Here is a 16,964-nt window from a genome sequence, read left to right as displayed (position 1 = left end):
TGTCCTACACATGGCTCTTCTTGTCCATGTCCTACACATGGTTCTTCTTGCACATGTCCTCTGGATGGCTCTTCTTGCACATGTCCTCTGGATGGCTCTTCTTGCACATGTCATACATATGCCTCTTCTTGCACATGTCATACACATGGCTCCTCCTGTCCATGTTATACACACAGTTGATGTTGTCCATGTCCTCCTCCCCATGGCTCTTCTCTCTCCTGGCTGTGGGGATGATCCTGGATTATCCTGATCCGTGTATACTCCAGTCTCCGGCTCTTCCCCCTCTCTCCGCTCTCCCTATAGGATCACACATGCCTGTGACTGCAGGGAGGGGCGTTCGGTTACCCGGCTAGAGAACTGCGGAGAGACGGAGAGAGCGGAGAGGACGGGCACAGTGTGATCCGGGGAGGACGGATCGGTGATCGGACAATGAGAGGCTGCAGTGCCGGTGTTCCCGGGATGTGACATTCTCCTCTGCTGTATCATCCGGTAAGACCCCCATCGCCCTGTCCGATCACCCCGAACGGGGACCCGGTCCGCCCTCCATCACCCGGCATGGCAGAGTGTACCGGGACTGCGGTGTCCCTGGTATGTGGCCGGCCCGGGGAGTTGAATATTCGGTGCTCGGTGTGATGGATGGCTGACACATCCTGAGGTCGGTGGATCGGTAAAGTTTATGGGATCACTGCGGGCAGACATGGGGTGCCCGGTGCCGCATGACAGCCCTGCTGAAATCCGACCATCCGCTGCACTTTGCTGAGACACTTCTGAGCCCACACGGGTGACGTCATCGGTGCCTCTCCAACCTGCAAAGTGAGCATAGTGCTGCTGATGACGTCATGGCTCTGGCTGAATTCCGATAAACGCTGAGTAGGTTCTATCCCTATAGGGTGTCATTGTATTTATATGTCCCCCTGACACCCAATCACTTGTCTCTGCTCCAAACCCTGCAATGACAGGAGCAGGTAGTTCAGTGTCATCTACAGAGAGGGGGATTGATGGGTTCTATAGAAGTAAATGTTTTCCTTGTGAAGATCTGTTTGGGGAAGTTATTAGTAATGATGTCATGTTTGTAAATATTGGATACAATGTACATTCCTGGTAAAAGGAAGAAACTAGGTTCACACTTGTGTGGGTCAGGGACGCTCCTGGAATTGCACTTGTTAGCGACCAGCAGGCAAAACGCGCTTCCTTTAACAGATGTGTGGGTTGTGAACACGTGCGACTTTTCTTAATGACACCCAGGCATTAGCATTTTTGCACATGCCAAGTCGCATGGTGCTGCAGCAGCTCAGTGTGGCGCAATTAAAAAAAGAAAAAAGGTCAAATACTACTTTTTTATTTCTGCGGGTCGGGCGGCCCATTCAAATGAATAGTCTCCCCCCACACAGGATGCAGATGTGTGAATCTGGCCCTATTGGCAGCACATATTGGTCCAGCTTGGCACGATGCAATAATCCATTCCTTATACTGGAGAAGAGCTGGGGATGCTGAATACGAATGTAGTGATCCGCGCTATGCGCAGCGATTGGGTCACTCTATTCCACCGCCATTCAGAGGTCACCTTGTATTTATTTTGGTGAATGTAAGGCTGTCTCTGATTGAGCAAGGTGGAAAGGGAGGGCTTATGACATCACAATTTACCCTCATCCAATCACAGATAGTATACAATAAAAAAGGTGTTCTATGAATGGTGGAGTTGAGAGGGGCCCCCCTTATGTTCATTATGCAGAAGAGGGTTGCCACCTCATTCCTTTAAACCCAAACACATTAATTACTCAGGTTCCAAGGCTAATTTAATGCAGATATGGCACCAAGTGAGTTTAATTACCACCTTAATTGGCCACAGAACCTGTGTAATTGATATGTGTTCAGTTTTAAAGGGATGAGGTGGCAACCCTAGTGCAGAGGAGAAATCACTTTAGCAGGACCCAGAAGATCTCCGGCTACTACAGTGTTTTCAGCATCTTCTGCGACCCTCCAGTTATTAGAAGTAGATAATTGCATTACGCCAATGTGCGCTGGCAATGAAGATCATTCCTGGAGCTCCCCTGAATATTTTGGGATTTGAGTATAATAAAATTAGAACTGATCAAACATACATTGTACTATAACCTATGCAGGAAGGAGAACTGCTACACCAGACTAATTAGGCCTCTAACCCACTGCAGTTTGAAAAAGCTCAGTATGATATATATATATATATTTTTTTTTTTTTTTTTTTATTTTTTTCTGATCTAAAATGCAGCTCATTGTTTACAATGTGCCTATACACACAAGCGAGTAAACAAGCCCTACATATTTTTGAGTAGAAAAATTTGCATTCCCAGTCAGTATAGTGCAAATACAAAAAGCATAATATGAACATAAATATGTATGGGTTTTTCCTAGGAAAATATTATGCAAGCAAATATGTGCAAATACATGCATAAATACACAGGAATTTACGCAAAACAAAAACCTGAAATTAGTTCCAAAAAAAGCAGAAGCTCGAGCATCAGTACTGTGTGCAAAGAGGCCTTACCGTGGAACTAAACCCATCAATTTAAGTTTCCCAAAACGGTTACATTCAGGGCATGTCATGAATGATAATGATCACAGTTGCTTGTGCTCCCAGCCAAGCTGTCATCTCATCAAATAACTATTTACATTTGCAGCACCCTGACAACTGCAGATCAAACACAGGCTAAGATGGCTGCTTCCTTGGCTGTAAAGGATAGGAGGGTTTAGTTCTGCTGTAGGTTGAAGTGAACCTGTGAGGAATATGGGAGCTGCCATTGCTGTCTTGTTTTTAAAGTGACCCTATCATTGTTTGTTATGTGGTGCCCTGCAAATTGGTTTGCATAAATTGCTCCCCAACGCATACAGCATAGGTGTGTGTAGCCTATTGCATTAGGGTGTGTACCCCAAAGCTCAAACACAGATCTGTGTGTATGTAAAAAAAAAAAAAAAAAAAAAATATATATATATATTTTTTTATTAGTGCAAAATACAAACTCTCTCCTTCAATGTAAAGCAAGGAGATGATTGTTGACTTTTTTTAGCTGCCAAATACTATTCAAATTTCATTTGGTTCCTGAGGATCCGGCCAAAACTTGCTTTGTAGGTGGCCTTGTTAGCCCTCTCCTAACCAGCATCCTTCAACTGAAAAATTATGAAGATCATTGAAAAAATTGAAAGAGCTAGGTGGAAAATTGTCCGTTGCACAGAGGCTTTATCCAATCAAATGCATCTGCTTGTGCTGGTTGTCATAATACAATACCTTCAGCGGTAGATTCATACAGCGTGGGTGGAGGAATCTGCGTTTTTTTTTTTTTTTTTTTTTTAAATCTACACAAATCTAGTAGCGTATTTTTCTTTATCAAACGTAATCTACAGAAATTTTATCTGGGCTCAGCACTTTAAGAGGATTGGCAGCACCCCTCCTCCCTTCTACATGGATGGGGTGCAGTTCTTGGGGTGGCCTTATGGTGTGGGTTGCACACCTCTGATCTTACCTGGAGCACCAGTGCAGCCAGCATAGTGAAGAAGGCTGACCAATGCCTCTACCTTTTGAGGAGGCTGAAGTGTGCTGGCCTTTGCACTTCAGTGCTCACTTCTTTTATAAGTGTGTGATGGAGAGTACTCTTGCTTCCAGCATTGCTGGGCAGTACGGCAACTGCAGTGAGTGGCAAAGATTGCACAGAGGATCGTTGGGCAGCAGTCTACCATCCATGTTCTTTTTCAGATGCTGCTTTTGTACATTGATATACCTTTGTTCACTGATTTGTGGACAGTGTGGTCACTTGCTGTACCGGTACGTCACTGGGCTTTGGCTATAGCTACAGGCATCATCCCGGTATTGTTTCTTAGAGCTGATGATCAGCTTTCTTATAAAAGCAATCCTAGTTTTACAAGCAGCGGGAGGGGATGTCGTAACCACCCCCCCGTGGCTTTTTCGGTCTCTCCTGTCCTACCAAGAGACCCGAGCAACCAGCCAGTGCTTTTGCCGACTTATCATAGAGGTAATCGGAGACTGGAATGGCTCTGATTACCTCTGTGATATAGGAAACTTGAAGCGATGAGCATACATCATTTTCAGTTTCTCTGGATATAAAAGGCACCATTTAATCACACCAATCTCGGGGTGATCAAATATTTTTAAGGGCAAAAGAGACATCTGGGGTCTCTCCATAAAGAGTACCTGTCATTACCTATTGCTATCACAGGGGATATTTCAATTCCCTGTGATAACAAGAAGTGTTAATTTTTATTATTCAAAATATTTTATTAAGTTTCCAATAGATCAAAAACAAAAACAAAAATACATAACCATCGCTTTAAATGCAGGCGTACATAGTAAAACAAATGAAACCCCTTGGGGGCTACATATATACCTTATGACCTTAGATATGGCACAAACAAAACATAACATAAAGAAAATTGCGTCCTTGCAAGAGAACCTACATATGAAAAAGTTAGATCGCATAGATCTGGAGAACCGTAGCTCAGGGTACGTTTGGTGAGGAGGAGGTAGGAGAGACCGTCTGCACCCCAACTGGGAACACACTGTGCCAGAGCGGAATTCTCCCACCTGCCCCAGACACTCCCTTAGTTGATGCTTCATGTCTCTGGGTAACAAAACAGAGAGTAACGATCTACCATCCATGCTGCCCTTGGTAACTGGGTTCCCTGAGATCTCTGCAATGGTCTGAAATAAGGCTGGAGATCATTTACTTGACAGATCAACCTGCAAAGAAACAAGAAGTGTTAATTTTTACACTGTCGCTTTAATTTTTTTTATTTAACCACTTCAGCCCCGGAAGAATTTAGCCCCTTCCTGACCAGAGCACTTTTTGTGATTCAGCACTGCGTCGCTTTAACTGACAATTGCGTGGTCGTGCGACGTGGCTCCCAAACAAAATTGATGTCCTTCTTTTTTTTTTTCCCACAAATACAGCTTTCTTTTGGTGGTATTTGATCACCTCTGCGGTTTTTTATTTTTTGCGCTATAAACGAAAAAAGAGCGACAATTTTGAAAAAAATGCATTATTTTTTACTTTTTGCTATAATATCCCCCAAAAATATATACATTTTTTTTTTTTTTTTTTTTTTTCCAATTTAGGCCGATACGTATTCTACATATTTTTGGTTAAAAAAAAAAGCGATTATTGATCGGTTTGCGCAAAAGTTATAGTGTTTACAAAATAGGGGATAGTTGTATGGCATTTTTATTAATAATTTTTTTTTTTTTTTTAAATGGCGTCGATCAGCTTTTTTTTTTTTTTTTTTTTTTAAAGCTCCCCTGTTCTTGCACACATGGTAGGTAATCAAATATTTTCCCTCAGAAGCCTGGAAACCGTGTAAACAATACAGATAACATCTGTTACATTTGCATCTCAAAGTGCAGTATGATGGCAGTGGTAAAAAAGGCATACCACCTATATTTTGGATGCAAAATATGGGATCAGGACAAGAGTTGGGCCCCTCCATTATTGTTGCATTACATGTGAAAATTATCTGCGTTGGCTAAACAAGAAGAAAAAGTCCCTGCCTTTCGCAGTCCCAGTGGTGTGGCAGGAGCATGAAAATGTTACATGAAAAACCAATAAATGAATGGAAAGTTTTATGTTATTGGTATCAATAAAAAGATAAATTTGTATTGATGTGGCACCATTCTCATTGCTATATCACATTTTGCAGAAACATTATGAAGCATAATTGCAACACACCGCCCCCCTTGTCATTTTTCATTATTTTGATGCAATTTTGACCTGAAGCTGTATCTTGGAAACTGGAGCCAATTAATACTCAGGACTTTATTAGTGACCCAATTCTGGTAAATTTTAGCTACTTTTATTTCTGAGGCTTTCTTCTTGTAGACCACTGTAACTGTTATGAGCCCCGTCAAGAAGGAGCCTATTTCTGTACCTGGGAGTAACAGGTGTTTGTGTATGGTTGTGGCCAGCAGCCTGTATAGGCATAAGAGACCAATGGATGAAACGCGTCAGTGGGAGCTTGGGCATGCCCTAGTCAGTTTTTCCCCAGTCTGCTTTGCTGAAGTGGTGTAAGATACAGAGCCGGTACTTCTTCTTATTTTTGTGGTTTTCTGTGGTGTTTGTTGTAGCTGTATAAAATGTGAGCACTTTTGGTTTTAATAAAAAAAAAAAATTAATACACCATCTGAAGGGGTTTTGTTTAATTGCATTGCTGAAGAGATGAGCTTTGTCATGATGGTGGATCTGAGGAGGAATAAAGGTCAACAGCCTCCATTGCGTTGCTCAGGAAAAATCTTTGGTGTGGGGTGACATGTTTTGAGTGTTTTTCACACTTGGGGATTATAAAGAAAAGAAGAAATCTCTTGATATATTGAGAGGCTTTTATTATTTTGTATCTTTTTTTTTTTATTTTTTAAAACATATATTGCACTTGATTAATTGCTCAGTATATTGGGGATTAACACATTTTATTTGAATGGTAATATTTTATTGTTATTACTGGGACTTGAGTGCGTTCTTTTGTTCCGTTTTATTTACAGCATGTTCTGGAAGGGGGGAAAAAAATAAATACGTTTTTATATCTAATATCTAGAAAGTATTCACAGTGCTTCACTTTCCAGTTTGTTACAGCCTTATTCCAAAATGATTAAATTCATTATTTTCCTTTTAAAATTCTACAAACAATACCCTATAATGAAAACCTGAATGAAATTTGTTTGAAATCTTTTCGAATCTATTAAAAATTTTCAAAAAAATCACATGTACATAAGTATTCACAGCCTTTGCCATGACACTCAAAATTGAGCTCAGGTACATCCTGTTTCCACTAATCATTCTTGAGATGTTTCTGCAACTTGATTGGAGTCCACCTGTGGTCAATTCAGTTGATTGGATACGATTTGGAAAGTCACACACCTGTGTGTGTATATAAGGTCCCACAGTTAATGCAAACCAAGCCGTGAAGTTCAAGGAATTGTCTGTAGACCTCCAAAACAGGATTGTATCGAGGCACAGATCTGGGGAAGGCTACAGGAAAATTTCTGCAGAATTGAAGGTCCCAGTAAGCACAGTGGCCTCCATCATTCGTAAATATTAGACATTTGGAACAACCAGGACTCTACCTTGAGCGGGCCGCCCGGCCAAACTGAGCGATCCTGGGAGAAGGGCTTACATCATGGAGGAACCCGATAGTCACTCTGACAGAGCACCAGTGTTTCTCTGTGAAGAGAGGAGAACCTTCCAGAAGAACAACCATATCTGCAGCACTCCAATCAGGCCTGTATGGTAAAGTGGTCAGATGGAAGTCACTCCTCAGTAAAAGGCACATGACATCCCTCCTGGAGTTTGCCAAAAGGGACCTGAAAGACTCTCAGACCATGGGAAACAAAGATTGAACTCTTTGGGCTGAATAGCAAGTATTATGTCTGGAGGAAACCAGGCACCGCTGATCACCTGGTCAATGCCAGTGGTGGAACTACCAGGGTTGCAGCAGTCGGATATGCGACCAGGCCCTGGTGTTCTGCCACTGTGGGGGGGCCAGCTGACTTCTCTAGTTACATTCCTGACGGAACAGGGACACTTGCTGCCCAGCACAGCGATCCGCCCACACAGTCTCTCTGCCGGGTCCGTGCAGCTGCAGGCTGATGAGGCATGCCGTCGGGAAACTGAACCTAAGTCAGCTGACCCAGTACAGTGAAGGGGAGGAGCTTCTGGAGGTTGCGACCGCTGTGTGAGGAGACCCATCTCCTAACAGATGTTGAGGTAGCAGGTAAGGTAGGATGGATATTGGTAATGACTGCTAGACAATGAACTTTCTGGTATGCGAGATTTTTATTCCATTCTTTTAGCTAGTAAGAATGGACACTCCTGGCCCGACTCGTGTCTATCACGCCAAGAAGTGCCCATACAGACAAATTCAGTGTACTTATAACTCTATTACATTACGTCACAAGTGGATAGACAATACATTTCCGTTATAAGACATTTTTAACCTCTTAACCTTTGTAAGCAATTAACCTACTCTTATGGTTGCAAAGCAGTTAGCAAAGCAAATTCCTTTTGTACTCTTGCAGTTTGCAGATTCTTGCCTTTGCGGTTTCCTTATCTTACTTACTAATCAGCTTGACATTTGCTAACTTATAGGAAAGTGTACGTCAGTGTGCTAAACACAGGTGTCTGTGTTAAGGGGGGTGAGAGGGTGAATTCAGTGTCTTTAACCACAGCCTGTAACATATTTTACAGAGCTCATAAACTGTTCTTAGCATAGTATATACAAGAATGGCTTCTTAGCTGAAATTCTAAATCAGCCTTACTGCACATATAACCATGGCCATATAAACTGACCCCCGTTCCTACTTCATTCCCCCCTTTGATCATAATCATAGCGATTAATATGAGCGAGATTAAGCATCATTAAATACCATACCGTTCTGCTTTCTAATGGATCAGAGCCCAATGTTACTGAGATTTTTATTTAGTCTTGGGGAGTTAATGGCTGGTATTTCCACATAGCCATAATATGGGTCGCAGCCTTTCTTTCTACAGTGGCCTCAATGAAACTCTGGATCATTCTAGTCCCAAGAGGAATCAGACAGGGTAACAGCAGACATGCTACAAGTATTACTACAACGATCCCCAATATAGCCTTCACCCCATATGCACTGGGGAAACCCCAATCCCCGAACCAGTTACCAGCGTTGAAACCATCCCATGTTTGGACCGGCACATGAGCTAACTTTTTCATTCTACCAGTGATTTCTTCAACTACTTTTCCTGTGTTGTCCACTTCTAAGCAACAATTACTCAGATTAAATTTCCCACAGACACCACCCTCAGTAGCTAACAGATAGTCTAAGGCAAGTCTATTCTGATACACATGAGCACGTAAATTAGTTCCTTGTTTAGCAAGCAAATTTAAGGCAGTAGCAGTTTCGTTAGTAATTATTTCTAGTACAGCCTGTAACCTTATAATTCGATTAAGCATATAAATTGGTGTTCTATAACCGTAACTTCCATCCTCGGCCCAAGTAGCTGGACCATAATATTGGACAATACGTTCTGGGGGCCATTCATTGTCTTTCCAGTTTCCTATCTTCAAGCTAGATGATCTCCGCTTCCTCTTTGGACCTGTGTACACCGGGACTCCCAATTCTTCCCTATTCCCCAGTGGAAGAAGGAAAAATGAGGGTTTTAAGGTACCTAAGACACAGGCTCCTGACCAGTCTTGAGGGAGCTCTGAATAGGCTTTGTTCCCACAAATCCAATACAAGTTTTCTGGGGCCTTCCAGTTAGATTCTTTGGTGAGATTTTCCCATAGCCCTTTTAGATGAGTGAAATTGGTAAAGGGGTGTGGGTCAGGCACGGGTACGTTTGAATCACTCCACCAGGATGTATTTTTAGAAGTGTTGTTATAAAACTGTTGTCCTAAACAGGCCATTTCTCCTACATGTGTTCTATACTGGGGACCCGACCTGGCTATACAATATTTCCCAATTATTGATGTTTTCAGGTGCCATTCTGACCTTATTCGTTCAGGAGGCTGCTCAGAGGTGGCACTGAATGGCACATCATAATCTTTTTCCCTGGCTTCCCAAGGCCATTGGTCTCCCATGGTAGTTCCTCCGCACACATAGCAATCTGTCACTTGTAAATTGTCAGCCACACTTTCTGCCAGTTCAATGAACAGGTTCTTTGTGCTAGGAGGCATCTCCATACCAGTGGCCAGTTCTTCATAAAGGGAATGAAATAGCTGATGATTAACACTCTTTGTTAGTTCAGTTTCTAGTGAGACATACACAATTGTACCGGGGTCTGATCCTTTACCATAAATATGAACTCCAAACTTATTTCCCCATTGTGCTAAAAACCGGACAGGGTTATGTATGGTAAAATTCACAGGGGTGCAACTTCCCACTGTGAAGCTGGATGAACTAGCTAAGGATTGTAGGATTGCATCCTGATTTTTCATCCCCCATGTTCCCCAAGCAGCACACCTCCAGTTGGGGCAGTAATTCCATTCCTCACCTGCACAGCTAGGTCCCAGTTTCCCTGAACAGATGTACCTATCATTTCTCAAATACTCTCTCTCCCATTCCAATCCCCCACACCCTCCTAAAGGAAGGGAAGGGGTTGAGGTTGATCGCAGCACACGCATCAAAAATTAGGCTTGCTGCAGTGCTGGGGTCAGTGATCAGTGTACGGTTTATAAGCTTCCCGGTGGAACTAAAGCTCCGGACGGTTAACCAGGTTTTGTAAGGTGCATAAGTGGGATCATAGCAGGTTATCTGATCTTCCACAGAGCACATTGAATAGGTAGTCCCATTATGTATGCAGGTACCAGTGTCTGTACCCTTGCATTGATAATGGGAGTGCCACAGTAACATCTTGGTAGTCACAGATCCTACTCTGGTGGTTTTTATACAAGGGTCACATGAGTTACTCTCCCCCTCTTTTAACCCGGTCAGTATCACTATTATGGCTATCAACAGTCTCATTATAACGATTTTAGTAAACATTACACCGATGAATATCCTCAAGCTTCAGCTTGTGCGTAGACCAACCAGCGTCCGGGCTGTGGTTGGAGCAGAGCTTAGTAGATATCCTTTATCTTCCGCCGTGCGTTGAGCCAGCAGCTTCCAGGAGTGTGTTGGCCGCAGGGCTGCAGTCTGTCTATCTTCTGCCGTGCGTAAATTCAGCAGCTTCCAGGGGTGTGCTGAACACAGGGCTGGAGTTCTTCCTTCTGATTTCTCTGGTCAATCTCAGTCTCAAAGGATCTTGGGGGTCTAATGTACTGTGCCCGGAGTCTGTGAGGTCAGCAGCTCGCTTTACCCTGGAGTGGTGTATCCAGGGTGTCACCTCAGCTACCCTAATGGCTGTTGGGGTAGATAGCAGAACAGTGTAAGGACCTCTCCATTTTGGCCCTAGTGGGGTTATGTTCCACTCCTTTACCCACACTGTATCTCCTGGTTTAAAGGGGTGTACTGGGTTCGACAAGCTTATGGGAAGTTTCTCTTGAACCCATTTCCCTATGTTATACAACACTGCATACTTTCCCCAAGTTTCTGTATCAGTTCACGGTTAACTACCCCTCCTATCTGATGCAAGTCTCCTCTTATCCCTCTAATGATAGGTGGGGGCCTACCATACAGTACCTCAAAAGGGGACAGATTTGTCCTCTTTGTTGGGGTACTCCGAATTCTCAGTAAAGCAATAGGCAACATCAAGGTCCACTTCATTTGGGTTTCCTGACAGAGCTTAGCCAGTTGTGACTTGAGTGTGCAGTTCATCCGTTCAACTTTTCCAGAACTTTGTGGCCTATATGCGGTATGTAGTTTCCAAGTAATCTTAAGTGCTGTTGCTAATTCCTGGAGGCACTTGTGGACAAAGTCAGGGCCATTGTCTGAGTCTATATCTGGGGATAAACATCTTTTACAAAACTGCTTCCGTCAGTAAAGTACTCAACGTTTGGATTTTTCAAGGGGCTGTCTTTCAAGTCTGGTCGGCTTTCATATCCATTACCCGGAGACTGTCCTGAGGTAGGGGTTCTTGTGAGGTGGGGAGCAGAGTGGCTGGGTTTTAAAGTGTTTACAGTCTCTAAGTGGATACGAGGATTTTCACACAGCATAGCTTGATATTTAACCATTCGACTGTTAGTAAACCAGTGATTTCCCTTGTAATCCATTAGTGCCTGTACCTGGTGAGGGACTCGGACATAAGTCTCCTGACCTAATGACAACTTGGACCACAAGGAGGGCTGTTGCTGCGATGGCCCGCAGGCAGGATGACCATCCCTGAACTACAGTGTCCAGTTGTTTTGAAAGGTATGCTACAGGGCGCTGCCAAGACCCAGAGTGTTGTGTCAGGACTCCTACTACTATTACTTGTTTTTCACTGACATACAAATAGGAGACTTTTTGGCTATCCGGCAAGCCCAGCGCAGGAGTCTGCATTAGGGAGACCTTAATGTCTTAATGCTCTGTTTTGCTGTTCTCCCCATTGGAAGGGTTCCTTTTCTCCCCCCTTTGTGGATTCATAGAGGGGTCTGGCTTTTATGGCAAAGTCCGGTATCCAGATTCAGCAGAATCCTGCCACCCCCAGGAATTCACGTACTTGCCGTCTGGTAGTCAGGGTGGGAATCTGACAAACAGCCTCTTTCCTGCCTTCTCCCAATTGTCTCTGTCCTTGTGATACTCTGAATCCCAGGTACTTTACAGTCTCTTGTCAAAATTGCACCTTTCTCCGGGACACCTTATAACCTGCCTCCCACAGTAATTGTAACAGTTCATTAGTGACCGCTGGGTGCATGGTCATTACAGCCTGATTGACCGCTCTGAGGTCTTGAACAGGACAACAGTGAGCTGTTTCGGGTTTCTGCGCTGGAAGTAGAGGTGTATTCCAGGGAGACTGACAGGGTTTTAGAATTCCATAGTGTAGGAATTTGTTTAAGTACTTTTGTATTCCTACTAGGGCTTTTCGAGGGACTGGGTACTGTTTCAGGCTGACTGGAGTGGCTCCTGATTTTAATTCGATAAGGATTGGGGGAACATGTCTGGCTAATCCTGGTAGGTTGTCTTCTGCCCATAGTCCCGGGATGTCTTGCAGTATGCGGGCTTCAAAGGGATGGGGCAATTTTAGGATAGCCTGTCCGTCAGATTGCAAGTATATGTATGCTCTGAGTTTAGCAAGTAAGTCTCTGCCCAGCAAGGGAATAGGGGAATCCGGCATCTACAGGAACTGATGTTGGACTTGATGCCCCCCCCCCAAAACTACAAAGTCTTTCTAATAGGAAGGGTCTTTTGCCTTTTATACTTCTGCACTGCTTGGTTAATTCTGTGTCTCTCCTCAGTATAAAAAAGGGTCAATAAAAGTTGCTGGCAGTCCGACCAAGTGGGGTTATGGGTCTGAGTTATTGACCGGAGCAAATCTGTGATGGCTTGGGGCTTCTCAGAGTAGGCAGGGTTATGAATCTTCCAGTTCAGTAAATCTGTGGTGTTAAAAAGGGGTGTAAACTAGAGTCCGATATTCCTCCACCGCCTGTTCTCTTAAGGGCATTTGCAGAGGTATGTTGAAAGACGGGCAAGGGTCCGGCTATTTGCATCAGGATTTCTCGGAGTGGAAGTGGACACTTGATTGGGGAGCCCATTGACTACTACTGAGTTCCCTATTTCTGTCCTGCCTATACTCAGAGTGTTACGGTCAGGAGTATATTTACTGAGATTTGGCATTGAAATACTGACTGAATCTGATGTAGGTGGACAACAGCTTGAGTCCTCTTGTCCACTGGACGGGACATTTGGACATGGCTCTGACCTGTCTCTATCTGAGGTCTGTTCATCTACATACGGGGGAGGTTGATCTGTCTCTTCGGGTTGAGAATATATGTTTTGTTTGTTTTGTCAGTGTCACTACTCTTTGTCATAACCATAATTCTACACTGTTCCTCTTTTTGTGGCTTCTATCCACTGCAGGTCTTTATCTCCCATTTGTCCAAAGGATGCACAATCATCCAGACGGACGTTTTCTCCTAGCTGACTGACTGACTGACTGGCTGAGGATTTGTCCGAAAGATGCGCAATCATCTGGACGAACATTCCTCCTGACTGACTGGCTGAGGAGTTATCCGAGAGATGCACAATCATCTGGACGGATATTCCTCCTGACTGGCTGAGGATTTATTCGAGGGATGCACAATCACCCGAACGAACAGTCCTCCTGGTAGGTGCGTCTTGGTCATGTTTCTGTGAGTCTGACATAATATTCTCAAATAATCAGTCAATGGTCTCTAAGTCAAGGGTTCCCTGTGGGGGCCACCGCGCTCCATAACAGGGCCAATCTTTCTCACACAATGTTATCAATTTCTCAGGGCTAAGTTTTAAATTACAGTTCTTAGAAAATCCCTTCCTAAAGTTGGAGATCATGGTTTGTAGGGGGGATTCAACACTATGTTTCCCACCCATTCTTATAACCTAACAGACACCAAGACAGACACAGAGGGTAGGGTAAATGATGAGAATTCAGTAAGGGGTCTGAATCCTCGACACAGGTAGGAACAATAGACAACGCTTCCCTCGGTCAGTGGCCTGGACGTGGTCTCCCAGCCAGAAAACGCACTTAAAACAGGACACGGTCACTTCACCACTAAGTGATGTCTCATACACACATCAATCATACCAGACACTCCCACCCAAAAATTACTGACTGACTGAGAATTCGTCCGAAAGATGCACAATCATCTAAACGGAGGTCTCTTCTCGGAAGGTGATCAGGCTTCCCTTCTCTCGATCCGTCGAGAGGCCGACCGACTGGCTGTCTGACAGTTATCCCAAAACCAAAAGTAAAAAGCTCTCACCTGTTCCCGTTGGAGCTCCAGCTATCTACTGCTCGGATTCCCAGGTCCTTTTGACGCTACGAAGGTCGTCCACAGCAGGCCACCAAATGGGACACAGCGCAGTCTCCTAGATAACAGTTCTAGAAGGCGCCTTTTGAGACTACGATATAACCCACAGGGCTGGCCTCTCGGACCATTCCTTGTAGGTCTGGTGGAAAACAGTGCCACCTGCCTCAACAGGTCACACCGATATTCCCCCCTTACGGCCAATGCACCAAATGAGGTAGCAGGTAAGGTAGGATGGATATTGGTAATGACTGCTAGACAATGAACTTTCTGGTATGCGAGATTTTTATTCCATTCTTTTAGCTAGTAAGAATGGACACTCCTGGCCCGACTCGTGTCTATCACGCCAAGAAGTGCCCATACAGACAAATTCAGTGTACTTATAACTCTATTACATTACGTCACAAGTGGATAGACAATACATTTCCGTTATAAGACATTTTTAACCTCTTAACCTTTGTAAGCAATTAACCTACTCTTATGGTTGCAAAGCAGTTAGCAAAGCAAATTCCTTTTGTACTCTTGCAGTTTGCAGATTCTTGCCTTTGCGGTTTCCTTATCTTACTTACTAATCAGCTTGACATTTGCTAACTTATAGGAAAGTGTACGTCAGTGTGCTAAACACAGGTGTCTGTGTTAAGGGGGGTGAGAGGGTGAATTCAGTGTCTTTAACCACAGCCTGTAACATATTTTACAGAGCTCATAAACTGTTCTTAGCATAGTATATACAAGAATGGCTTCTTAGCTGAAATTCTAAATCAGCCTTACTGCACATATAACCATGGCCATATAAACTGACCCCCGTTCCTACTTCATTGTCAGTGGTGGAGAGAGAAGGAACATTGCAGGGGGAACCGAGTGGACGCTGACAGCACTGACACTCATCCCTAAAATGGCAAATAAAAAAAATACTACCAGGGTCCCAAAGGTCGCACTTGCGACCGTGCACTGGTGTTATGCCACTTGCTGAGGGTTAGGGGGGCCCTTTATGGTTTCTTGCACCTGGGCCCTGAAGGTTCTAGTTATGCCTCTGGCCAATACCATCCATACAGTGAAGCATGGCAATGGCCACATCATGCTGTGGGGATGTTTTTCAGCGGCAAGAAATGGGAGACTAGTCAGGATCCAGGGAAAGTTGAATGCAGCAATGTACAGAAGCATCCTTGATGAAAACCTGCTCCAGCGCGCTCTGGACCTTTTTGACTAGGCCGAATGTTCATCTTCCAACAGGACAGCGACCCCAAGCACACAGCCAAGATAACAAAGGAGTGGTTACAGGACACCTCTGTGAATGTCCTTGAGTGGTCCAGATTTGAACCCGATTTTAACATCTCTGGAGAGATCTGAAAATGGCTGTGTGACCTTCCCCATCCAACCTAATGAAGCTTAAGTGGTCCTGCAAAGAAGAATTTGAGAAACTGCCCAAAAAAAATTGTGTGCGAAGCTTGTAGCATAATACTCACAAATACTCAAGGCTATAATTTTGGTGCCAAAGGTGCTTTAACAAAGTATTGAGCAAAGGCTGTGAATACTTATGTACATGTGATTTTATTTTTATGTGCAAAGATTTCAAACAAACTTCTTTCACATTTGTCATTATGGGTTATTGTGAAAATCGTGTCAGTGCAGACTCATCAGCGCACATCATTGAAGGAGAAAAATTACCCTATTTGCAAAGTTTTAAAACTGAAAGAAAAACTGTGTGGTGTGTTTTTTGTTTTCCCTTCTAAACAATTGGTCTTACGTACGCACGCGCGTGTGTGTGTGTGTGTGTGTGTGTGTGTTTTAGATTTCTATTTCATTTGACTTTTTTTCACATTACAAAACATAAAAACGCAAGCATAGCACAACAAACACACATAGACCTTGAATCCAAAGGAAAAAAACAAAAAAAAAAAACTATAAAACAGCTTAGGCTTCATGTACACGGGACGTTGACAGATAGTAACCCACATTTTAAAACGTTTGCGTTTTAAAAGCGTTTCTAAAAAAAAAAAAAAAAAAAAACACAAAAATTTTTTTTTTTTTTTTTTTTTTTTTATGGCCAAAAATTAAAAACTCCTATAAACTAAACACGGGTTACAGCGTTTAGTTGTGTTTGGCGTCCGAACGTGGAAATCTTCAGCGTCTGAGCGTCTTTTTTTTTGCTTTAGAGGAAAAGCTGTTCAACACAACTGCCTAAAAACGGCAATAAATGAGACTGTACATGGTCACATAGGATAACATTGAATGAGTTCAGGGGCAGTTTTAAAAAGCGTCCAACTGCCTCCTGTACATTTAGCAGCGTCCCACTGTTATACAGATTTGTTTTACGGATTTACCTACTGTACTAGGCTCTGCCCAGACAGCATTAAACTTACTTTTTTTTTTCAAGACACTCAATGAGCATGGTTTTTCAAAAGAAATAAGAATGTTAAGATCAAAAATCCAATCGGTTAAAGTAGGAGGATAGGGAAAGGTCCATCTAAGAGAAATTTGTCTGCGGGCCAGAAAAAGAACACGCAAAATAGTATTAGAAATAGGAGGAGTATAAAGAGGAGAATCAAGATAACCCAATAAGCATATAAGTGGTTGAACTGGAATGTTTAGATCAA

The 16,964-nt window shown here is 43.4% G+C and overlaps 2 protein-coding genes across 4 annotated transcripts in view; one reads left to right on the top strand and one right to left on the bottom strand.

The window, feature by feature from the left end:
- Nucleotides 1-274: 274 nt before the first annotated feature.
- The window catches only part of OSBPL6 (oxysterol binding protein like 6), a 347,856-nt gene continuing 331,166 nt past the window's right edge, over nucleotides 275-16,964 (top strand). For 2 of the 3 annotated variants that reach the window (XM_073633825.1, XM_073633824.1), the window contains exon 1: nucleotides 275-489. The gene's annotated coding sequence lies outside the window, so the exon portion shown is untranslated. The remainder of the gene's footprint in view (nucleotides 490-16,964) is intronic. The other variant, XM_073633827.1, reaches the window with a different exon arrangement.
- On the bottom strand, nucleotides 7,790-15,181 carry LOC141146952 (endogenous retrovirus group 3 member 1 Env polyprotein-like). The gene is made up of 2 exons (XM_073633823.1): nucleotides 14,326-15,181; nucleotides 7,790-10,849 (listed from the first exon to the last, which is right to left on the bottom strand). The coding sequence occupies exon 2, from the start codon at nucleotides 10,129-10,131 to the stop codon at nucleotides 8,452-8,454; it is 1,680 nt and encodes a 559-aa protein (XP_073489924.1). The 5' UTR covers nucleotides 10,132-10,849; nucleotides 14,326-15,181; the 3' UTR covers nucleotides 7,790-8,451.

This window comes from Aquarana catesbeiana, linkage group LG06, assembly GCF_042186555.1.
Source record: "Aquarana catesbeiana isolate 2022-GZ linkage group LG06, ASM4218655v1, whole genome shotgun sequence".
Classification (NCBI taxonomy): domain Eukaryota; kingdom Metazoa; phylum Chordata; class Amphibia; order Anura; family Ranidae; genus Aquarana; species Aquarana catesbeiana.
Note: the sequence above shows the minus strand (reverse complement) of the source record. Positions and strands in the feature narration are given on the sequence as shown.

What these genes read in the sequence shown, in the direction of transcription:
- LOC141146952 (XM_073633823.1), bottom strand. Translation starts at nt 10,131, where the DNA reads ATGCGTGTGCTGCGATCAACCTCAACCCCTTCCCTTCCTTTAGGAGGG.